General features: G+C 43.2%; 1 protein-coding gene and 12 non-coding genes across 13 annotated transcripts; 7 read left to right on the top strand and 6 right to left on the bottom strand.

Moving 5' to 3' along the window:
* Nucleotides 1-405: 405 nt before the first annotated feature.
* trnae-cuc (transfer RNA glutamic acid (anticodon CUC)) lies at nucleotides 406-477 on the bottom strand. Its single transcript has one exon. It is a non-coding gene; the product is annotated as a tRNA-Glu (tRNA).
* A 681-nt stretch (nucleotides 478-1,158) lies between these two features.
* trnas-cga (transfer RNA serine (anticodon CGA)) lies at nucleotides 1,159-1,240 on the bottom strand. Its single transcript has one exon. It is a non-coding gene; the product is annotated as a tRNA-Ser (tRNA).
* A 1,109-nt stretch (nucleotides 1,241-2,349) lies between these two features.
* trnas-gcu (transfer RNA serine (anticodon GCU)) lies at nucleotides 2,350-2,431 on the top strand. The gene has a single exon. It is a non-coding gene; the product is annotated as a tRNA-Ser (tRNA).
* Nucleotides 2,432-5,092: 2,661 nt separating this feature from the next.
* trnai-aau (transfer RNA isoleucine (anticodon AAU)) lies at nucleotides 5,093-5,166 on the bottom strand. The gene has a single exon. It is a non-coding gene; the product is annotated as a tRNA-Ile (tRNA).
* A 615-nt stretch (nucleotides 5,167-5,781) lies between these two features.
* On the top strand, nucleotides 5,782-5,853 carry trnaw-cca (transfer RNA tryptophan (anticodon CCA)). The gene has a single exon. It is a non-coding gene; the product is annotated as a tRNA-Trp (tRNA).
* Nucleotides 5,854-8,210: 2,357 nt separating this feature from the next.
* Nucleotides 8,211-8,284, top strand: trnat-ugu (transfer RNA threonine (anticodon UGU)). Its single transcript has one exon. It is a non-coding gene; the product is annotated as a tRNA-Thr (tRNA).
* A 595-nt stretch (nucleotides 8,285-8,879) lies between these two features.
* On the top strand, nucleotides 8,880-8,951 carry trnaa-ugc (transfer RNA alanine (anticodon UGC)). Its single transcript has one exon. It is a non-coding gene; the product is annotated as a tRNA-Ala (tRNA).
* Nucleotides 8,952-10,029: 1,078 nt separating this feature from the next.
* trnar-ucg (transfer RNA arginine (anticodon UCG)) lies at nucleotides 10,030-10,102 on the bottom strand. The gene has a single exon. It is a non-coding gene; the product is annotated as a tRNA-Arg (tRNA).
* A 153-nt stretch (nucleotides 10,103-10,255) lies between these two features.
* On the bottom strand, nucleotides 10,256-10,337 carry trnas-cga (transfer RNA serine (anticodon CGA)). Its single transcript has one exon. It is a non-coding gene; the product is annotated as a tRNA-Ser (tRNA).
* A 465-nt stretch (nucleotides 10,338-10,802) lies between these two features.
* On the bottom strand, nucleotides 10,803-10,884 carry trnas-aga (transfer RNA serine (anticodon AGA)). Its single transcript has one exon. It is a non-coding gene; the product is annotated as a tRNA-Ser (tRNA).
* A 2,854-nt stretch (nucleotides 10,885-13,738) lies between these two features.
* Nucleotides 13,739-13,810, top strand: trnam-cau (transfer RNA methionine (anticodon CAU)). The gene has a single exon. It is a non-coding gene; the product is annotated as a tRNA-Met (tRNA).
* Nucleotides 13,811-17,631: 3,821 nt separating this feature from the next.
* On the top strand, nucleotides 17,632-19,949 carry LOC115057332 (galactose-3-O-sulfotransferase 2-like). Its single transcript, XM_029524383.1, has 4 exons — nucleotides 17,632-17,723; nucleotides 18,033-18,125; nucleotides 18,327-18,639; nucleotides 18,943-19,949. The coding sequence occupies exons 1-4, from the start codon at nucleotides 17,632-17,634 to the stop codon at nucleotides 19,888-19,890; spliced, it is 1,446 nt and encodes a 481-aa protein (XP_029380243.1). The 3' UTR covers nucleotides 19,891-19,949.
* Nucleotides 19,950-22,963: 3,014 nt separating this feature from the next.
* Nucleotides 22,964-23,036, top strand: trnam-cau (transfer RNA methionine (anticodon CAU)). Its single transcript has one exon. It is a non-coding gene; the product is annotated as a tRNA-Met (tRNA).
* The last annotated feature ends 194 nt before the right edge of the window (nucleotides 23,037-23,230 follow it).

The following is a 23,230-nucleotide window of genomic DNA, read 5'->3' as shown; positions in this document are numbered from 1 at the left end:
TTCTTCATCGGCCTCATCCAGCACAGTGATGAGTCTGCCTACAGACAGCAGGTGGACAGACTGGTCGTCTGGTTTGGTCAGAACCACCTGGAGCTAAATCTGAAGACTGTGGTTTTCAGGACACTTGTTATTTTAATCAAATTATGTACTAGACCGTAACTTCATTGTGAAGTTTTGACGTGAGTTAAAAAAAGAGGCCGAAACATTAGAGAACTTCATTCTCTGTTTGTTTTTCCACAGAGGAAGTGAAGTCACACACCACATGATGTTTCTCTTTCCTGCTCCTCGTTAATATAGTGGACAGTATCTCTGCCTGTCACACAGAAGACTTCAAACCTTCAAACTACTGATGCACCGATATGAAATTTTTCCCCGATACCGTTATCAATATCTGTTAAAAATATTTTCCCTGACCGGGAATCGAACCCGGGCCGCGGCGGTGAGAGCGCCGAATCCTAGCCACTAGACCATCAGGGAGTGTGTGGACACTGAATGTTGTAGTGTGTGATATTTTTGATGACTGAAAAGTTCTCCCCCTCAGAACATTTTAAATGCATTTTAATTTTGTGTTTAGCAGAAGGAAATTTGGTGACCACTTTTCACAGGTGACAAAAAAAGAATCAAGAAGAATAAATCAAACTTCGTAAATCAAGTTTGATAAAGATTAATTGACCATTAATTGTTATTTTTATTTGTATTTTTTTCCAAAATAAGCTTTTCCTCTGGAGCCACAGCAGGGGGCTGAAAGGGCCCATGTGGCCACAGGTTGCCGACCCCTGCCCTAATCTAAGTGATTTCCATGTATTCTTCATTGTGAGACAATGTCAGGGAGGGAATTAAAGTTATATAATGATACATTATATCGTCTATATCAATTTCCATGATCTGAAATTTTTTGTCAGGCTTCCTCTCTCGCATTGTTTGCAGAAACACTGTTGCAGTGTTGCAGTTCTCCCCCGAAAGTGGAACTAAAAGTGTGTCGCTATCATCGACCTTGATAATGAAAACTGAGCACCAGTTAGTGCTCTGATCCTCTTAGATGAGTCCTAACAACATCACTCAGCTCTCCCATATTTTAATGCCGTGCCAATTACAGACATTCTCCAACATGGTCTGTAGCTCTCTAAGTGGGAAACTTGCTCCTTGAAAACAACCAACCGTTGTTGACAGGATTTGAACCTGTGCGGGGAAACCCCAAAGGATTTCGAGTCCATCGCCTTAACCACTCGGCCACAACAACTACATGAGGCGCACGAAAAGTAGAAATACACAAAATAAAACACAAAAAACTAAAAAAGCTGAGCAGAGTGCTGTGGACTTTTGAAGGTGCTGTGTTCAGGTGACAGTCTCCTCTGGAATTGAGGGTTCAAATACCACTCTGGTGATTAGTGATTAGGGTAGTGTTGTTTCAACTGATTTCTCCACAAGACTTTAGCTCTTTGTTGGAGATACAGCATACAGGGTGGACTTTGGAGGCTTTTGGTAAACAGAAGCAAGACTGTTATTGTGTTATTGTGTAAATCATCATAATTTTTACTGAATTTCTGAGCAGGACAATCCCAAAGAGAAGCATTTATGTAGAAAGGAATAACTGTAGCTGTCTGAGTTAGAGCCTCAGATATGGCTATGATGGCCTGACCATCATGACTCTTACTCTAAACTACTGTTTCTCTAGTCCAGAGACTGCAAGGAAAAGCTGTAATACAGGAAGTTATTATTGCCATATCTCCAAAGAACTAAACTCTTGTGTAGAAAAAAACTAAAATCATTGTCCAAACATTTGGACACAACTTTCTGACGGGCTGTCATTAGTCTTACTAAAGTTTTCTGAGCGTGAAAAGCGGTTAATCACCAAATTTCCTTCTGCTGAACAAAGCTGTAATAAAGGAAGTGATGAGCAGGAACTCCACTGAGAGTGAAGCACTGCAGGATGTCTTGTAGCCAACAACAGAAGTGCCACTGCAGCACTCTGCTGCTCAACTCTCAGTATTATAGATATGATAGACAACATTCTCTGTGTTTTCCTGTTAATCAGTGCTGCTGATAAACTCATGTCTCATGATGGGACATCCAGTGTGTATAAACAGCAGAGGATGGTTTCGATCCATCGACCTCTGGGCAATGTCCTCTGGAGTTTTGTATAATTTTAAATCTCAGTTAAAAAGTACTGAGATTTCCACCTGCAGTGTATCAAATGACCACGAGGGGGCAGCTTGGAAAATGAAGTCAGATCTTATTGAAGAGCATCAGACTTTTAATCTGAGGATCCAGGGTTCAAGTCCCTGTTCAGGTGCTGCAGCTTCTTCCCAATGGCTGTTTTTTTGTCATCACATGTACCTTTGGGTTCATGACGAGGTGGCCGAGTGGTGAAGGCGCTGGACTGCTAATCCATTGTGCTCTGCACGCGTGGGTTCGAATCCCATCCTCGTCGGTGTTCAGCTGGCTTTAGTCTGTCTGAGTTGTACCCTGCTGTTGAGCAGATTGAAATGTGGTGATTGCCCTTTTTTAACAGGAGACAAACTTTGGTAAGAGTCATGATGGTCACTACACTACAGAAACTGCATGCACTCATTCATTTGAAGCGAACATGAGAGTGTGACGTATCCATCGCGTGGGGCATCAATGAAAGGCAGGAAATGCCTTTGATCTCCAGTGACGTCACACAGTCTCGTTGTGGAGTTATTCGTTGTTGATGTTGTTCTGAAAAAATCTGCGTCACAGTGATTGAAGAAAGGAAGGAATGGCATTCCTACGCAGATTCCACAGAGATGGGATTCGAGTTTATATGCTGCAGCTCAGCTAGCTATGAGCAGAGTGGCGCAGCGGAAGCGTGCTGGGCCCATAACCCAGAGGTCGATGGATCGAAGCCATCCTCTGCTAATGGTGTTTTAGCAACAGCTAGCTGTTCACTATCCAAAGTTCGTTATATGTGAAGATGACATCGTTACAATAGTAATTGAAAGACATCAAAGGCATTTCCTGTCTGTCATTGATCTCCAATGCTACACAGATGCATATGTCACATTCTTGTTCATGTTTGCTTCAAATGGTTGAGCGTATGTGCACAAAGACGCACAGAAGTGTCCCTGGACTGATCATTGTAACTTTATGTTATTGTTGTATCTGATAAGTTAAGGACCAGAAACTTTCTATAAAAGTGGATGTGCTGGTTAAAAAGTACTGAGACTTCCACCTGCAGTCTATCTAATGACCACCAGGGGGCGGCTCCACTCTGTGACACAATGATCAATGTGATCAGCTGTTTACTGAAAGGCTGTGAAGCCCACCAGAGACCTGCTGTGTTTAGTTCACTTGTTGCTGTGTGTAGTTGGAACAGCAGGCTACAACATGTACATGTACATGTACAACATGTCTCTGTGGGGCGATTGGTCAGCGCGTTTGGCTGTTAACTGAAAGGATGATGGTTTGAGTCCACCCAGAGACGTGCTTTGTCTTATCCACTGGAATTATAGTGGACATGTGGAACCCCAAGATTTGATTTGGAGAAGGTGTATGACCGGGTTCACAGGGATGTTCTGGAGTATGGAGCCATCCCATCACTATATGACAATAAGCTTCCCTTTCCCCGAGACAACTACAGGGTGTAACAGATATACAGCTGTGGTGAGGACGGGTTACAGGTCTGTAGCTGGAGGACTTTGGCACCATCGGCCTGAGATCTACAATATTTCAGGATTTCAGGATTTCTGGAAGGAAAACAAACATGAAAAACACAAAGTTAAATTGTAGACACACAGTTGAACTGCAATGGCCGAGAATCAAACCCAGGTCAACTGCTTGGAAGGCAGCTATGAAAACCAAGCAAAGCTCCATATAGCAGATACCAGGTCCATCCACATATACTGATCAGCTGAAAGCTAAAAAACTGAGCAGAGTGCTGTGGACTTGAGTGGAACAGTGAAAGGAGTTCCCCAACAAGCCTTTTGATCGTAGCTGTAGAATGTCATAAAGATGTTCTGTGGCTTAGCTGCTCACAGGGCCTGTTTCTGCAAACAGAAAATCACCGCACCTCCACTGATGTGATTCAGTTTTGAATTCCTCTGATTCCTCAATCAACTGTTAGTAGAAACTGTGGCATTTCCTACAAGCTTTTTATCTCTCATTTCAGCATGCATGGTATAAAAGGTATTCATGTGGGAGACCTAGAATCCATCATGTGTTAAACTGAGAACTCAGTCGTCACACTCAACTGATGTTGAATGCAGGATCCAGAGGAGTGGAGGCAACTGGCAGTGGTGGGATTCAAACCCACACCTCCGAAGAGAGTGGAGCCTTAATCAGGCACCTTGGACACTTCAGAATGGGAATGACACCCATGTCATATTAGTGCAAATAAGTACTTCCTGTGCTTGTTTAGCAATGCTGGGGATTGCACCAAAGGACTCATACATGGAAAGCACACATTCTAGCACTGAGCTACATTCCCTGTATGGTGTGGCAGATGAGATGATTGGATATCCTTATTCCTGCTCTCAAAATAAAAGTCAAAATAATTTTAATAAGAGTTTGGTCTAGACCTGCTCTATATGTACTTGACGTAACTTCATTATGATGTTTTGACGTGAGTTTAAAAAAAGAGGCCAAAACATTCGGAGTTTGCCTTTAAGTGGACTTCAATGGCTGCTGTTTTTTCATCACATGTACACTTGTGTTCACTTTGGTAATTTGTTAGGATGACTACACAGGATAAATTGCTCCAAGTTGAGTGGATAGTTGAGAGATCAGGGTGTTGCACAAGATAAGTACTTCCTGTGCTTCATTATCAACGCTGAAGATGGCGGGGATTGAACGCAGGGCCTCATACATGCAAAGCATGCACTCTACCACTGAGCTACATCCCCTGCATGGTGAACAATGCCCGCTGGAAACTAATCACTAAACTGTTACTAAGGAAATGATCGATCTGCAGTCTTTGCTCTGATCATTGTAACTTTGTGTTATTGTTGTATCTGATAAGTTAAGTTAAGTACTTCTAATGACCACCAGGGGGCAGTTCCACTGGTTGGAAAAAGACTATAGGCTGCATTGAAGTATATGGAGAGAACAACACCAAGTTCTGAGATGCTGCTTGTGGCCAGTATGGGGATTGAACCCATGACCTTGGTGTTATTAGCACCACGCTCTAACCAGCTGAGCTAACCGGCCTCCCACATCCATCTCTTCCACAAAACGTCAGGATGTTCCGAAGGGAGACATTAAGACTCTGGAGTTACCTGATTGGTCAGAGAGTTTTAATGGAACTCCTGCAGAAGAAGTTACATGAGTTTATCTCAACAATCTTAAAATAGGTGCTGCTGGGATTTGAACCCAGGATCGCCTGTTTACTAGACAGGTGCTTTGACCAGCTAAGCCACAGGTCACTTGCACTTTTGGTAACATTTATAGTAAAGTCAGAGAACCAAATCTGCAGGACAACCACAAGAAATGACAGAAAAACCAATCCTGCATTCAAACCCCAGCAGTGCTTCACTTTCAGTGGAGTTCCTGCTCAACTGAAGAGAAATAGTAATTTAATGGTTGTTGCGTAGACAGAAAGATTTTTACGATGAGAGCAGAGGAGGATCTTATGAAGGAAGCTCAACAGAGCCGGGCTTTGTTTGTAATCTCCGAATGGACGCGAAATGGTACCGTTTGTTTGCGCTGTAAAAATTCTTATTTGTGCTGCTACGGTTTTATCGATGTTAGACATTTTAATTTCTGGTAATGGTCATTTAATATGTTTTGATGCGTTTCAACTCCTACAGTTGTGCACTTCAGAGAGACTCTGTGGTGCAATGGTAGCGCGTCTGACTCCAGATCAGAAGGTTGCGTGTTCAACTCACGTCAGGGTCAGCTCATCAGCACTTTTGGTAAACGCTCACATACTCTGTGGTGCAGCAGGACATTGGACATTGACATTGATTCCCTGACCGGGAATCGAACCGTAAATTATCCTGTTGTAAAAGGCTTGTTGCTCTAGGGGTATGATTCTCGCTTCGGGTGTGAGAGGGCCTGGGTTCAACTCCCAGACGAGCCCTTGGTATTATGTCACTAATATCAGTTCCTGACCATCATGACTCTTCCCAAAGTTTGTCTCCTATGAAAAGCGGTCAATCACCAAATTTCCATCTGCTCAACACAGCAACAACCACTTTGCTTTGTCCAGAAACTGCAAGCAAAAGCTGTAATACAGGAAGTGATGAGCAGGAACTGCACTGAGAGTGAAGCACGTCTGGGGTTTGGATGCAGGATTTTCTGTTTACAAGACAGACACTTTAAGCAGCTCAGCATCAGTACTGCCAGTTTCTCTGCAGTTTCATCTGGAGAGTTGGACCTGGTAGACCTCCAAGCCTATCTGGGTCTGAAAAGAGACAACAAAACAAGCCTGAGATGCTGCAAATGTGATGTCTATGTTTGTACGGCCCACTCTGACCTGAGTGTCAAATGCCACTCACATGCATGAATTCACATACAAAGTACAAAGTAAGCACAAGCACAAGCACAAAGTACGGGCTGGCTTTCATGGCTCACATGTGCAGATGAGTTACCTCAATGTAAGTATCATAGGTACAGCACAGCTAAAGCTGTACAGTACAGCTAAAGCTGCTAAAACTGCTAAAGGTGGCACACCACGCAGGGGATGTAGCTCAGTGGTAGAGTACATGCTTTGCATGTATGAGGCCCTGGGTTGGCCTCTGACGATCATGACTCTGACTAAAGTTTGTCTCCTGTTAAAAAAGGGCAATCACCAAATTTCCATCTGCTGAACTCTGCAGGACAACCACAAGAAATGAAATAAGAGCAGCAGAAAAAACCACCAATGGCTGATTATTGATCTCTGATCCACTAGGATGGTATGAAGTGGACGATCAGAGTATTTTAGGATGCTCTCTGCCTTCCTCTGTGTGGATCACAATTACTATTTAAAAATTGCTCTTTTAAGGGGACATTTTACTTCTAAATACCTCCTGATAGCCAGCAGCAGCTTCACTTGGACTTCACTCACACTTCTAGAAACTTCCTATCCAGGCAGGGAAGGTTTCAGCTATTATCTATACAACACTGAAGCACTGCTGGGATTTTTGTATTGTGTTAATGTAGGACTCTTCATCTACCTGTGTCTGTAGGTTGGACAGTACATAAGTCACAGCACCAACTTGGAGAGTGTTGTCCCTTCGATAGCTCAGTTGGTCGAGCGGAGGACTGTAGTGGTTCATTATTGAAATCGTCCATCTGTAAACTGCTCACCTCCCAGGTGTGAGCCCTGGGTTCAATTCCTGGCCAATGCAACATAAATCTTTACCATCTTTACATCTAACCAACCAACATCAGCTGGGTCCCAGCACAGCACAGAGGATTTTCAACCCATGGATCCAGAAGAGACTGAAGAAGAGGCGGAAGCATGCTGGGCCCAGAGGTCAATGGATCGAAACCATCCTCTGCTATTTATACACACTAAAGATTCCTTTACTGTCCCACCATGAGTGATAACTTAAACTGGAAAATGTCAGCAGTTTTTCAGCAGCACTGATTAACAGGAAAACATGGAGAATGTCATTTATCGCTTTCCCCAGTTATGTGTACTGTTCTGCTCCTGACTAACCCTAACCCTGCTTCTGTTTACCAAAAGGCTCCAAAGCCCACCCAGGAACCTGCTGTGTTTAGTTCACTTGTTGCTGTATCTCCAACAAAGAGCTAAAGTCTTGTGGAGAATGTGGGCATCGATCCCACTACCTCTCACATGCTAAGCAAGCGCTCTACCACTTGAGCTAATCCCCCAGCCTTCAGCACATGTTCTCCAAATGAACCCAAAGTGGTACCGTGATGCATATACTGATCTTTATTTGCACAGTGTGATTATATATAGTGAAAGTATCTCCAGGAGTAAAATGATTAAATCACTACCTCAATCTCAATTGACAATCTCTGTATTATATCAGAGGCCCTTTGCGGTACATATACTTATCTTTATTAGCATTCGTATCTGTATACACACACACACAATCACACACACCACGTTTTCCAGCCCTCATGGTTCTTGGGGAATCCATACATGTGGAAACCCTTCTCGGACTGATTGGAGCATCCAAACGCTGCACTCCTACATTAAAACAAACCACTTTACCATCAACCTCAGCTGCAGTATACACATTACACTTCCATTACCATGTATATTACCTCTGTATATACATGTACATGTACTTCAGAGTGGTGCTGTGGCTTAGCTGGTCAAAGCGCCTGTCTTGTAAACAGGAGATCCTGGGTTCAAATCCCAGCAGCGCCTTGAGCTTAATGTTAAATGTTATAGATATAACAGACACAGCTTTAGTTAATAATGAGATTTTAGTGGTTTAAACCTCAAATCCTTGAACACTGTCTGGTTAACATGTTTCGGTGATATTAGACTTCTATGGACCATTTCACTGCACTGGACCATTTTTGCAGAATCAACAACTAATAACTCCACAACGAGACTGTGTGACATCACTGGAGATCAAAGGCATTTCCTGTCTTTCATTGATGCCCCACGTGACACAGATGGATACGTCACACTCTCACGTTCGCTTCAGTTGAATGAGTGCATGCAGTTTCTGAAGTGTCGTGACCATCATGACTCTTAACAAAGTTTGTCTCCTGTTAAAATTTCATTTCGCTCAACAGCAGGGTACAACTCAGACAGACTAAAGCCAGCTTAACACCGACGAGGATGGGATTCGAACCCACGTTATTTGTAGTGTCTTGTAAAGTGAAGCAACAGTAACTTTGTGGCTCATGCTGTGCTGCGGAGAAGGGAAATTGGTGTTTTAGCTGTCGCAGGAGCTCAGAAGCTGTCTGGTTAGCTAACGCTGCTAAAACTGCTAAAGCTAACACACCACGCAGGGGATGTAGCTCAGTGGTAGAGCGCATGCTTTGCATGTATGAGGCCCCGCGTTCAATCCCCGGCATCTCCATTGTTGATAAAGAAGCACATTGTCAGGAGGGACATGTCACAGGCTCCAGTGGAGCGGTAAGTGAGGGATCAGAGTGTTGGAGAGCATCAGTCAATGAATGATCAATCAGCTTCTCAGCTGTTCTGAATGGTGACAGTGGAGCAGCCTTTGTGTTTACATCTGAATCACATGTGATTTTGGAAATGCTTCAAAGCAGCTTCAAAGGAGGAGTTTCATTCTGTGAGTACTGTGACATCATCCACAAAAAAAGAAACACTCAGCTGTGTCATATTTTAAGGCTGTGGAGAGTCTCAAATATGCTTGGGAACATGTGAAACTTGGTCCCTAACCCTCCATAGACTTCAATGCAGTCTGAAGTCTTTTTCCAACCAGTGGAACTGCCCCCTGGTGGTCATTAGAAGTACAGCTTAACTTATCAGATACAACAATAACACAAAGTTACAATGATCAGAGCAAAGACTGCAGATAGATCATTGCCTTTGTAACAGTTTAGTGATTAGTGTCCAGCTGGCATTGTGCAGCATGCAGGGGATGTAGCTCAGTGGTAGAGTGCATGCTTTGCCTGTATGAGGCCCTGCGTTCAATCCCCGTCATCTTCAGTGTTGATAATGAAGCACAGGAAGTACTTATCTTGTGCAACACCCTGATCTCTCAACTATCCACTCAGCTTGGAGCAATTTATCCTGTGTAGTCATCCTACCAAATTACCAAAGTGAACACAAGTGTACATGTGATGACAAAACAGCAGCCATTGAAGTCCACTTAAAGGCAAACTCCTAATGTTTCGGCCTCTTTTTTTAAACTCACGTCAAAACGTCATAATGAAGTTACGTCAAGTACATATAGAGCAGGTCTAGACCAAACTCTTATTACAATTATTTTGAGAGCCGTGGTGAGGAGGGGTTCCAGGTCAGTATCTGGAGGATTTTGCAGATGATGTGCTCCTTTCGGCACCATCTACATTGATCAACTTGCTGATCACTGCCACGACACGTTGATGTTATGAAAGTTGCACTGCCCCTTTCCTCTACTTTGGTTTCACCAGAGCCATTAAATATGGTATAACTTACATAATTCCCAACCACGAAGGGACTCGAACCCTCAGTCTTCTGATCCGAAGTCAGACGCCTTGTCCATTAGGCCACGTGGTCACTGGGCCATGGTGATGTCCCATTGTCAGAATCAGTCAGTTCTTTCTCTTGGCATGATAACACTGTGAGAGATGTGCATTTGAAGCCTTCACTGTGGGACTTTGGATAAGTGGATGGTGAACATGGGAAACTTGCTCCTTGAAAACAACTAAACGTTGTTGACAGGATTTGAACCTGCGCGGGGAAACCGCAATGGATTTCGAGTCCATCGCCTTAACCACTCAGCCACAACAACTACATGAGCCGCAAGAAAACTACATGAGCCTGCTTGGCTTCTGAAATGTTTCATAAATAGATTGAATAGGTGAGGGCTTTGGGACGGGGCTCACGGCAGCACCCGCTGTTGAGAGCTGCAGAGCGATGTGCGCTTTCAATGGTAGCGCGTCTGACTCCAGATCAGAAGGTTGCGTGTTCAAATCACTTCAGGGTCAGATCATCTATTCTCTGCACTGTTGGTAAGCACACAGCTGAAATGACTTCTCATTATCGCTTCCATGATCTGGAAGTGGAACTAAAGGTGTGCCCCTATGCCTGCTGGTAGCTGGTAAGCTGGTAACTGATCACCAGTGAGTGCTCTCATCCTTTTAGATGAGTCCGAACAACAGCACTCAGCTGTGTCATATTTTAAGGCTGTGCAGATTACAGAGATTCTCAAATATGCTTGGGAACATGTGAAACTGGGTCCATGAAAACATCTAACCGTTGTTGGCAGGATTTGAACCTGCGCGGGGAAACCCCAACGGATTTCTATTCCATCGCCTTAACCACTCGGCCACAACAACCACACACAGCAAAGCTCCCAGCACAGCTTCCAACTCTTTTTCCCAGAGTTCATTGAGGGAATTATACTGGAGATGACAAACCATGTGTTTGGGGACATCTGGAGAGAATTGGACCTGGTAGACCTCCAAACCTACCTGGGTCTGTAGACCAGTTCTATAAATGTTATCTTATAATTCTGGACCTTCAAGGACACACACTGTGTAACAGGAGCTCAGTGGACAGGTGAAAAACAGAAACTTAGGTTCAGTGGAAAAGTACAGAGTACGGATACATGCTGTCTTTAAACAAAGCCAACTGTAACACTGTCAGATTTTAATGTTGTGCAGATTACAGAGATTCTCCAACATCCTCTGTAGCTCCCCAACCGGGAAACTTGGTTTCATGTTATTTTTCATTTGATGTCTGAAATATTTCCTTCAGTTCTGAGTTCCTGGCAGGAAGCTAAATATGGAGAGGAAGGCCCAGAAGAAGTGGAGCAGAGCATTGGTGGAGGAAGAGCAGGGAGCAGGTTTTCAGCTTCTGTTTAGTTTGATCGATAGTTTTTTTCACTGACTTATGTCGAGTTAAATGAAACACTCTTGTCCCGTGAGTTTAAAGAAGTATTAGTTCATTGGTTAAAAACCCCAGTGTGCCATTTTGAGTCAGGTATGTTCTGTTCATTTATGTTTAAGCTTCAGTCTCCTTATGCTTAGTTGACCTTTCTTAAATAGAGTTTAGAGTTATATTTCCTAATGATGTAAATTTTTATTTGTTGTGACATTGTTTCTGTTAATTAAAAGAAAACAAAATCTTCTTTCATACCTCTGTCCTTTTCTGTTTGATCCCCAACTGTGCTCATTAGTTTAATATATAGAAAACCTAAAGTAGGATTTGATTCCATAACAGCAGGACAAAGTGTGTCATTAATCTTCTGGATTCTACAGACTGAGTTCATGTTCTGATAGATTTATTTTACAGCTGTAGTAACAATAAATCTCCAGCAGGTGGAAGTATTGCTGCTCAGATGTCATGTACACTGTTGGACACACAATACTCACAGAGGACTTTATTGTGCTGCAGTGAGATGTATAAAAAGCTCCAGTTCTACAGTCAGAAGATGTCCAGTCTGAAGGTGGATGAGTTCTGACTGCAGAAGAAAGTTTCAGAACATCTTCCAATGGCTGATTATTGATCTGTGATCAGGTTATGAGCTATAAACACTGATCATCTTCATTACAAACCAATTCCAAACAATATGTAAACTCCATGTCTGAATAGAGGTGGATGTGTGAACGTGTGTTAAAATCAGAGAGAATTTACACTCATTCAACTCAAATCCAGGAACATCCCAAACATGACTATTAGTCCTGTCTGAGAGTTTCCTCCACTGACAGCAAACATACTGTATATCCATACTGATCACTGTGATCAGGTTTGAATCATCTCTGTGAGAATCCCACATGAAGCTGTCAGTCCTGCTGGATACACACACATCCCACTGAACACATTTTACCTCACTATCATATGAAGAAATATCACAAACCAGATGTGTTTCTACACAAGCTGCACGTTGTGTTACTGTTGCTTCACTTTACAAGATACTACAAATAACACAACCAGCCAACCTCACACAGCTCCATATAATAAGAGTTAGCTCCCCTGATGACTGCAAGGCAACAGCTGGGCTTGTCCAGGATTTGAACTCTGAGTATCCGGTTCCAGAACAGCAGACAGTCGTTGGCTCAATCAACATTTAGGATAATTCTAGCTGGAACAGCAGACTGGAACATGGAGAAGTCAATGTGTCTCTGTGGCGCAATCGGTCAGCGCATTCGGCTGTTAACTGAAAGGATGGTGGTTCGAGCCCACCCCGGAGCGTTCTTCGTTTTTAAGCTGATTACTGCCAGTTGCACTGCCCTTTTCCTCTACTTTGGTTTCACCAGAACCATTAAATATGGTATAACCTGTAATACATAACTGCCCAACCACGAAGGGACTCAAACCCTCAGTCTTCTGATCCGAAGTCAGACGCCTTCTCCATTAGGCCAGTTTAATGTCCCATTGTCAGAATCAGTCAGCTGATTTTCACTGCTATGCAGATGAGCAGATGATTAAAGGACTAAAATTCCATTCACATCTGCATAAGGGCATGCCAGCAGGGTTCCATGCGCGCTACCATTGCGCCACAGAGTCTCTCGGAAGTGCACAACTGTAGGAGTTGAAACGCAGCAAAACATATTAAATGACCAAAATAAAGATTTGAAGAAGGAAATACACATAACAGTCTGTGTTTTTTGTCAATTTTTTGGAGGATTTTTTGCAGTTCCTCATCAGAGACTGGCAGCTGGACACACATGTCAGGATGGCTCAGTGGTCTTTTGGAGCCCACTGAGAGACGTGCTGTGTTTCATCTACTTTCTCTTATCCAGCATACATCGACCAACAATGACTGCTAGAGTCAAATATCTTAACATCAGTATGAACCAACATGAAACTAGCTGAGGTTTAAATAGTGTAACTACAGCTGCTGGTCATTAAGTCTCTGTGGGGCAATGAGCCAGTGTGTTTGGCTGAAAGGATGGTGGACAGGAACCTTCAGAAAGATGCTGAGGTTGTGAGTTCAAGCCTCAGCTGGAGCATCTGGCTGTCTGTGGATTACTCCTGGAATGAACTTCATAAACTTTGCACCAGAGTGTAGCAAAAAAAATTCTGTGAACTCAGTCTGTAGAATCCAGAAGATGAATAACACACTTTGTCCTGCTGTTATGGAATCAAATCCTACTTTAGGTTTTCTATATATTGAACTGATAAGCACTGTTGGGGATCAAACAGAAAAGGACAAAGGTATTAAAGAAGATTTAACACTTAGCTATGAGCAGAGTGGCGCAGCGGAAGCGTGCTGGGCCCATAACCCAGAGGTCGATGGATCGAAACCATCCTCTGCTATTCTAACACACTGAATGTCTCATCATGAGTTTAACTTCATCAGCATTGATTATCAGAAAAACATGCAGAATGTCACTTTCCACTGAGAGTGAATGTTGGATCTTTCTTGTCAATAAAGAATGCTTGAATAAAGATCATTCTGATCTTTATTCTGAGAGTGAAGCACTGCTGGGGTTTGAATGCAGGATGACCTTTTCCCAAGAAATAAGAGCAGGAACAACTTGCTGTCCTCCTGAAATCCATTGTCATCTGCACAGTCTTCAGATTTGGCTCCAGGTGGTTCTGACCACACCAGACGACCAGTCTGTCCACCCCCCCGCCTGTAGGATTAGGCCGATGAAGAAAATTATGTCCTTTGAGCCGGATTTGTACCAGCGACCTCAGGATGTCAACTGTCAGCCTCTACAGTCCTCCGCTCTACCAACTGAGCTATTGAAGGTGAATAACGCAAAGAAAAGACTAACCTTCCTCTGGTGTTAGAGTCAGTTTTTTTTTGGATAATACCTCAAATTTCAGGAAGGATAACAAAAGTAAAACTACGAGGGCCTGGAATTGAACCCGGGTCAACTGCTTGGAAGGCAGCTATGCTTGACATCTATACCACCATCACATGGGAAGACTGAAAATCACAGTCCTTTTTAATGAAACTGGTTATGGGAACTCACATGTGGCTGGACTTATGAACGAACATTATCCACACTGTCAATGAATCAAAGTAAACTAATCATCCCTCAACAGAGGAGAAGGCCTCAGATATGTCTTTCTTTCTTTCCATCCTCTGGTGGAGGCCACGAGAGCTGAAAAAAGCTTCTGAATCGATGTAACAGGTGTGATGTTTTCTACAGTTCTTAGAATTGCGGTCCTCTCATCCATGTCGTCTAACAACAGTCACCCCCTGCGGGGCACTCTGACAGCACAGGGGAACTCCTTCAGTCAGAGGCCGCTCCACCCAAAGTGTGTGAAGGAACGCTACGACAGGTCCTTCCTGCCTTCAGTGGTTAGGGTTAGGGTTACATAACAAACATTGCACCCAGTAGTCCGCACACCTCGCATCCCCTCGCCTGCAATTCAAGCACTAAATCCTTGTAAATATCTGTTGGTTCTATAATTTCATTGATGTTGTGCTTCGTGTAAAAGGATGTGTGGGCATGGATTGGTATGCAAAGCTGGTGAAAACACTGACTATCATCCAGCAGCTCGTACTGTAGCCAGGCAGGATCTTTGTTTTCGCTCGGGGGCACTGACTGAGTTCATGAGGTGTAAGTGGGGACTGGATATACTGGTTAGGGGGGTGATGAGTGGAGCGACTGAGCTCATGAGGTGGAGTAGAGCTGCTCACTCTAATGTGTCCAGCTCAGGACGCATTTGCAGCACAGCACTGAATCAGGGACCAAAATAAAATACACAGGATACATTTATACTCTCTGACAAGCAGCCGTGCCACAGATGATGGGGAAATGCAGAAATTGGGCTTCCACTTGCCTGAGACACTTTGTGGCAGCAAGCAGGTAAACACATCTCATTCCAGCTCTTTACCACCTGACCCAGAGAAGTCCAGATTTTTCCAAGCAAATGACCAGAAGCAGTGGAGACAAATACAGGCAAAGAGCAGGCAAAGAACAAGATCCGGTTCAGAAGGCAGGTGTGTTTTCTGGGGCGGAGATGATACGGGCGATTATACAGAGTGCTGGAAAGTTACGAAGAACAGTCCGACAGAGTGGAGGTGGACGAAGGGACAGAAATTAGAGTACAGCATAGTGCTGCTAAAGGTTCCCCATATTTGAATGGATTCAGACAACAGATTGGCCTCCATACTCATCCTGTTAGAGCTGAGAACTGCATTTTCCGACACTGACCATAATATGTTACACGGTCTGGAGTCGGAAATTTGGATTAAAGGAACAAAATCATATTTATCAGATGGATGGATTGGATTCTTCCAATATGCAAAAACAAAGTTCTATAGAGGTACTACTTCTTTTCACGCTCTGTATGCATCCTTTAGGGAATATTATCAGGAAGCACCACATCAATTTTCATGGTTTCAACGATGATCCCCATCTGTTCATATCAACGAAGCTAATCAGGCAGTCAGACTTCAGACATGTCTTAAAGGCATAAAGGGCTCGGAGGACCTGGAATTGTTTACTTCTAAATTCTAAAAAAACTGAAGTTGTTGTACCTCAGATAAGTCTGATCTGATCGTGTTATCGTTATAGATAGCGTTACCTTGGCCTCCCCTTACACTGTTAGGGACCTTGGAGTCATTTTTGACCAGAGCATGTCTTTTTCCCCCCTCACATAAAACAAGCCCGAGGCGTTCTTCTCTCACCTGTGAACTATTTCAAAAATCAGAAACATCCATCGTCATGGGAATGCAGTAAGACTAGTGCAGGCATTTGTTACCTCCGAGCAGGACGGCTGTAGTTCACTACTCTCAGGATGTACGAACAGATCTCTGAAAAGCCGTCAGCTGATTCAGGACGCTGCTTCACAAATATTAACAGCATCTGAAAGAGCTCCTGTGTTAGCTTCTTTTCAAATGCCAGCCAATGTTATGGGCGTGGGCCGGGATACACCCTGGACAGGTTGCCAGTCCATCACAGGGCAGCAGAAGTACAGGGAGAACATGTAAGCTCCATGCAACATGCAAACCATAAACTAACTAATAAATGCCAAATTTCTCCCCCCCAAAAATATATATAAATAAGAAATAAGATTAAATAAGAAGGTTTATCACATTGTGGCTGTAGCTGTATTTTCTTTTATGATACTACCAGATGAACCAGCAGGCATCGTTTCCACCACACACAGCGTGGACACATGGCACAAAGATGTCACACACTGACACCAAGCCAAAATGATAACAAACGTCCTCATCATCTCTTCCAGCTGTTGACCGTCTGACTGACTGAGTGCATGAGCCAAGAGAGATTCATTGTCATCGTTTGAACACAAATGAAAGCAGTTTGGCAGCTCTTTTCTGGCAGCGAAATCAAACACAATGGAAGTAGAAAAAGGGCAGACAGGTAAACCAGGAGGTCGGAATATTAACAAAGAATAACAAATAGAGGAAAAAGATTTATGATACAAATACCATAAAAGTTAGACAAAAGGTGATTATACATTTTGCCGAGTTGGACATGTGTGCAAAAGCTGTAAATTCAGTGGTTGTAAGGTTTGACGCTTTGGTTCTCAACCTTTTTTCAGTGATGTACCCCCTGTGGAATATTTTCTCAGCCATGTACCCCCTTACCAGCGCAATTTTGGGTGAATAAAAAAGATGCCAAACTGTGCATCAGTGACTGGTTAAACTCTGTAACTAAGAAACAGCAAATAATTATCAACTTAAAGTACTTAAAGTGCTTCCACCTCCTTAAAATTGGATTTTCTATGACCTCAGAGAAACATTCTACTGTAAAGTCTCACGTACCCCCTGCAGTGCTTTCACTTACAGCTCTTGGATAGAAACAGTTTATTGTTTTATGGGAGAGGGCAGAGGAGAGAAGACATGATGTCCATGGTGTGTGTTGCACAGAGAGCCTTCTACAGATAGCAGTGTGTGATATTTTCCTGGTTGTTACCTGGTGTGAGATGTGACTGGTCCATGTGGACACAAAGGACTTTGAAGTTCCTGAAGGCATTTAGAAATGATGTTAGACGCCTGTGGTGCAGACATCAACAGCTCCTGACAACGTTCCTTACCTGGTAATCATCCAGGTTAGGATTTGACAAAAAGGCAGAGTGTCCTCAGCACCTGCTTACTGGTGCTAAAAAGCAGATGTTGTGAAAGGACCCTGGGTTGTGATGCAGCTGCTAACATGACTCTGACAGCTCATTCACTATATGAGACATTCACCTTCACCAGTCAGAGTCAGGGTCCCCAGAGGAACTTCTCTGGTTTCTCCTCCAGGTAAACAGGAAATAGGGCTTTTACTCCTGAGACAGGGGCCATGGACCTGAGAAATCCACAAGGTCCAAACTATCCTGAGACCACCGTCGACATTAGAGATCTGGACCCTGTGGTGTGTATGTGAATGTGTGTGTCTGTGTTTGTGAGGAGCAGCCTGACAAGTTAGACCAGATTCTAAGTCTGGCTGCTAGACCTGTTCCACATCCTACAGGCAGACCTGGACCTGCTCTGAAGTGAATGTTGGTAATGTCACTGAGCTGGATTTTCAACTGTTTTGTGTGTGTGTGTGTGTGTGTGTGTAAACCACAGGTATGTGAGAACTCGCAAGAGACGTAAATTGCTGTGGAGATTGCTCCTTCTGCTCCTTCTCTGCTTCGTCCTTCGGACTTTCGTCATCAACAGGTGAGACTTACCTGTAATGTGTTTGTTTGTGTGTGTGTGTGTGTGTGTGTGTGTGTGTGTGTGTGTGTGTGTGTGAAAGTGAGTTTCAAATCAAATCAAACGTTATTTTTATCATGACAATCATGACAAAGTGTGTTTCTTCAGTAAAAACATGAGGGGAAACTCTTTTCAGTTACTTGATAAAGCGTTCAACTTTTTCAGACACTCAGACACAGCGAGGCGAGGAGTTCCACCTGATCCGAACTCTGTGGCTGATGTCCCCAACACAGCAACCTGCCACCCACAGTCTCACATTGTGTTCCTCAAGACGCACAAAACAGCCAGCAGCACCGTGTTAAACATCCTGTATCGCTATGGAGAGAGCAGGAACTTGACCTTTGCCCTCCCAGTCGGCCAAGCAATGCATTTGTTTTACCCCAAACTCTTTGAATCGCATTTTGTAGAAGGCTTCAGCAGCGGCAGAGTGAAGGAGTTCCACATCATGTGCAACCACATGAGGTTCAGAAAAGCTGAGGTGAGTTTTTTTGTTTTTGTTTTTGTGGGTTAGATTTAGGGCTCAGGGGTTATAGGGTTAGAGTAACAGGTTAGGGGTTGGGGCTGCTCACTGTGGTTTATGTGTGAATCGTTGTAAAGTGGTTAGCACTGTTGTGTCACAGCGGGAATGTTCTTAGTTTGGACCCTGGGGGTTGTTCCTCCAAACACACGCTGGTTGATTGGTGACGCTCACGAGTTTTTTCTGTATCACAATGAAAACTGATTGATTGACAGAGAAAAAATCTCTGAGAAAGTTCTCCTCCTTTCATGTTTTATGTTCTAGGTGGCTAAAGTGATGCCTGAGGACACCTTCTACTTCTCCATCATAAGACATCCTGTGACCATGATAGAGTCCAGCTTTAGTTACTTCAAGGGAATACCGGCCTTCTCCAATAGTCGCAGTTTGGAGGACTTCCTGGACAACACTAACAACTACAAAGATTCAGCACCGTGGAGTTTCTTGGCTCACAACAATCTGGCCTTTGACTTTGGCTTTGACCACAATGTCACAGCTGATGCTGACGACCACGAGGACAAAGCCAAAAGGGCTGTTGCCGCCATAGAACGGGACTTCCATCTTATTCTTGTTTCTGAATACTTTGATGAGTCCATGATCCTGCTCAAACACGTCCTTTGCTGGTCCCTGGAGGATGTGGTTTCCTTTAAACTCAACAGTCGCAGTAATAGAACTCGTCATCAAATCTCACCAAACACTGCAGAGAAAATCAAGCGCTGGAATGCTCTGGATTGGAGTCTGTACCTGCACTTCAACGCCACCTTCTGGCAGAAAGTAGAAAGTGTTGTTGGAAGAGAGCAAATGAAGAGTGAAGTGTCTCAGCTGAGGGAACTACAGGACAAGCTAGCAAACACCTGCCTGAAAGGGGGCGGAGCTGTCGACCCATCCCAGATGAAAGATGCTGGGCTGATGCCTGCTCAGTCTGGAACAGCTGTTATTCAGGGCTATAACCTGAAACCAGACTTAGACAGCCAAACCAGAACACAATGTCAAAGACTCACAACTCCAGAACTGCAGTACACGGAGCGCCTGAAGTCCCTGCAGTTCCCTGTTCAGCAGAAACAGGTGTTACAGTGTGTTAGAACAGCAGAGGATGGTTTCAATGAACCCACCAGCTTGGCGTTAACTGAATATAACTGGCCAGTAACCAGGGTGATGGACAGGCCAGCCACTGTCCATGACTTGTTCTTAGAATGTGTTAAACAATGTGTGTGAGTGTTATTGTGGGTGTGTATCTACTGTAACAGACCGACTGTAGCTGAATAGATAGAACAGTTTCATCCTCCTCCTGGTCTGTAGACCAGTTCTATAAATGTTATCTCATAATTCTGGACCTTCAAGGACACACACTGTGTAACAGGAGCTCAGTGGACAGGTGAAAAACAGAAACTTAGGTTCAGTGGAAAAGTACAGAGTAAGGATACATGCTGTCTTTAAACAAAGCCAACTATAACACTGTCATATTTTAATGTTGTGCAGATTACAGAGATTCTCCAACATCCTCTGTAGCTCCCCAACCGGGAAACTTGGTTTCATGTTATTTTTCATTTGATGTCTAAAATATTTCCTTCAGTTCTGAGTTCCTGGCAGAAAGCTAAATACGCAGAGGAAAGCCCAGAAGAAGTGGAGCAGAGCATTGGTGGAGGAAGAGCAGGGAGCAGGTTTTCAGCTTCTGTTTAGTTTGATTGATAGTTTTTTTCACTGACTTATGTCTAGTTAAATGAACCACTTATGTCCCGTGAGTTTAAAGAAGTATTAATCCGTTGGTTAAAAACCCCAGTGTGCCATTTGTGAGTCAGGTATGTTCTGTTCATTTATGTTTAAGCTTCAGTCTCCTTATGCTTAGTTGACCTTTCTTAAATAGGGCCTATATTTGTACATTTTTTAGAGTTATATTTCCTAATGATGTGAATTGTTATTTGTTGTGACATTGTTTCTTTTAATTAAAAGAAAAAAAAATCTTCTTTCATACCTTTGACTTTTTCTGTTTGATCCCCAACAGTGCTCGTTAGTTTAAAATATAGAAAACCTAAAGTAGGATTTGATTCCATAACAGCAGGACAAAGTGTGTCATTAATCTTCTGGATTCTACAGACTGAGTTCATGTTCTGATAGATTTATTTTACAGCTGTAGTAACAATAAATCTCCAGCAGGTGGAAGTATTGCTGCTCAGATGTCATGTACACTGTGGGACACACAATACTCACAGAGGACTTTATTGTGCTGCAGTGAGATGTATAAAAAGCTCCAGTTCTACAGTCAGAAGATGTCCAGTCTGAAGGTGGATGAGTTCTGACTGCAGAAGAAAGTTTCAGAGCGTCTTCCAATGGCTGATTATTGATCTGTGATCAGGTTATGAGCTATAAACACTGATCATCTTCAGGTTGGTACAACAATCAATCAAATATGCTGCTTTCTGGGTTTTAACATTAATAATAAGAACAAGTGTTGACAAAAAATGCTGTCTGTGACATTTACATTAGAATTCCAAACAATATGTAAACTCCATGTCTGAATAGAGGTGGATGTGTGAACGTGTGTTAAAATCAGAGAGAATTTACACTCATTCAACTCAAATCCAGGAACATCCCAAACATGACTATTAGTCCTGTCTGAGAGTTTCCTCCACTGACAGCAAACATACTGTATATCCATACTGATCACTGTGATCAGGTTTGAATCATCTCTGTGAGAATCCCACATGAAGCTGTCAGTCCTGCTGGATACACACACATCCCACTGAACACATTTTACCTCACTATCATATGAAGAAATATCACAAACCAGATGAACTTCTCAATGTGATGATCAGAGAGCCTTTAGATTTCATCTTCATATGAAAGAAACATGTTGGGTTTTTTATGAATATATTTTAATTAGTAAATGGCAGAGAGGCCTTCAGGAAACAGAGAGAGAGAGAGAGAGAGAGATGACCTGCAGGATCAACCCCTGGCCGCATTATAGACTCCACAGCAGTGATAGGTGACACTGATCTATGAAATAATGAAACCATGAGTCTTTAATGTTCAAGGCCCATTTGTGCAGGAAAGATCTTGAGTCTGGCACCTCAGACCACTGAGCCATCCTGACACGTGTGTCCAGCTGCCAGTCTCTGGTGAGGAAACAGAAAAGTTAATGATAGCTTTGATATCAGCAGGACAGGCAGCATTATCATGTTTTGTTTTGTGTTTGTAAAACTGCAGAGACACAGAGGACATGGCCTGACTGTGTGTCACATAAAGGTCTGAAACCAATCTGTTACAGTCCCAATAGTTGACATAATGTGACCTGCACCCACCTGCAGTATTTCAATTTCTAGATCTGCCCTCCTAAATCTGACGGTCCAAGTGCTGCATTTCTTTGACAGTTTTGGGGATTTTTTTCAGCAGGTGAATTTTGTAAATCTCTTTTACTGGTAACACATCAGGAGGACATTAAATCATACAGCTGCACATGAATTCCACAGAATGACCCTCTGATGTTTACTGAACATCCATCCATCTCAGGTTCTAGACCCAACCACTAAATTCTCATTATTAACTACAGACTGCATAGTCTAGATTGGATTCAAAGTCCAGAGTGCTAACCATTACCTGATGGAACAACAGGTCCATGATTTGATGTGGGTCAAAGGTGCTGGCTTGAGGCTCCAGTGTCATGGGAGACGTCTGTAGACCATAAGCCATTTAAAAAAAAGAATAATGAATAAACAATTATCAAATAATATGAACTGAATTCTATTGACTTTTAGGACAGCCAATAGCGATTTTCCTTACTGAGGAGTGACATCAGAGCTCCGTCTCACTCAGCAGAAGAACAAAGGAGGAGCTTGTGTTTGAACCTGTGTGGGAAACACGGTGTCACGACAAAGCAAAGCTGTTTAATTGATTTGGTTTGTTTGATTGTTTTAAACATATTTTTATTTGAGAGAATCAGCACTCATCACAGTCATTTACAGTAACAAGCGTCCCTCTGTCTTTTCTTTTTCCCCGTAATTTCTAACCCCCCACTGCCACCCTGCTGCTACAGACCAACACAAGTAAACATATGCAACGTAAAATACAATAAAATATATAAAAACAAAAATAATAAAAACATTTGATTTGGGTTGTTGTTGGTTCTTATGAATGTTGTGATAATCCCTGCAGGTTACATTTATGAAAATTGCCACGTTTTTGATTTTGATGATGTTCCTTTTGGCAACGGTCTGTTCTGCTGAGGTTAGTCTGTGCTGTGCTGGGTGCCACCGACGTGCCCGGGGTCCTTTGGGTGCTCCGCCTGTTCCAGGCCTCGTTGGCGCAGTAGGCAGCGCGTCAGTCTCATAATCTGAAGGTCGTGAGTTCGAGCCTCACACGGGGCACAGCTTTAGTTAATAATGAGGAGTTAGTGGTTGGGTTTAAACCTCAAATACGGAAACATGTGAAGAGAAGAAGTTTGATCTGAGGAAAAGTCACTTCCTCTTTTCAGGAGTCAACTTCTACCATCTGTCCACTAGATGGAGATAACTGAGCATCAACTGAGAACTGAGTTCTTCATCATCTGGAAACAGACAGC

Source organism: Echeneis naucrates, chromosome 2 (genome assembly GCF_900963305.1).
Source record: "Echeneis naucrates chromosome 2, fEcheNa1.1, whole genome shotgun sequence".
NCBI classification, from domain to species: Eukaryota; Metazoa; Chordata; class Actinopteri; order Carangiformes; family Echeneidae; genus Echeneis; species Echeneis naucrates.
The sequence above is the reverse complement of the archived record's forward strand: the minus strand, read 5'-3'. Positions and strand labels throughout refer to the sequence as shown.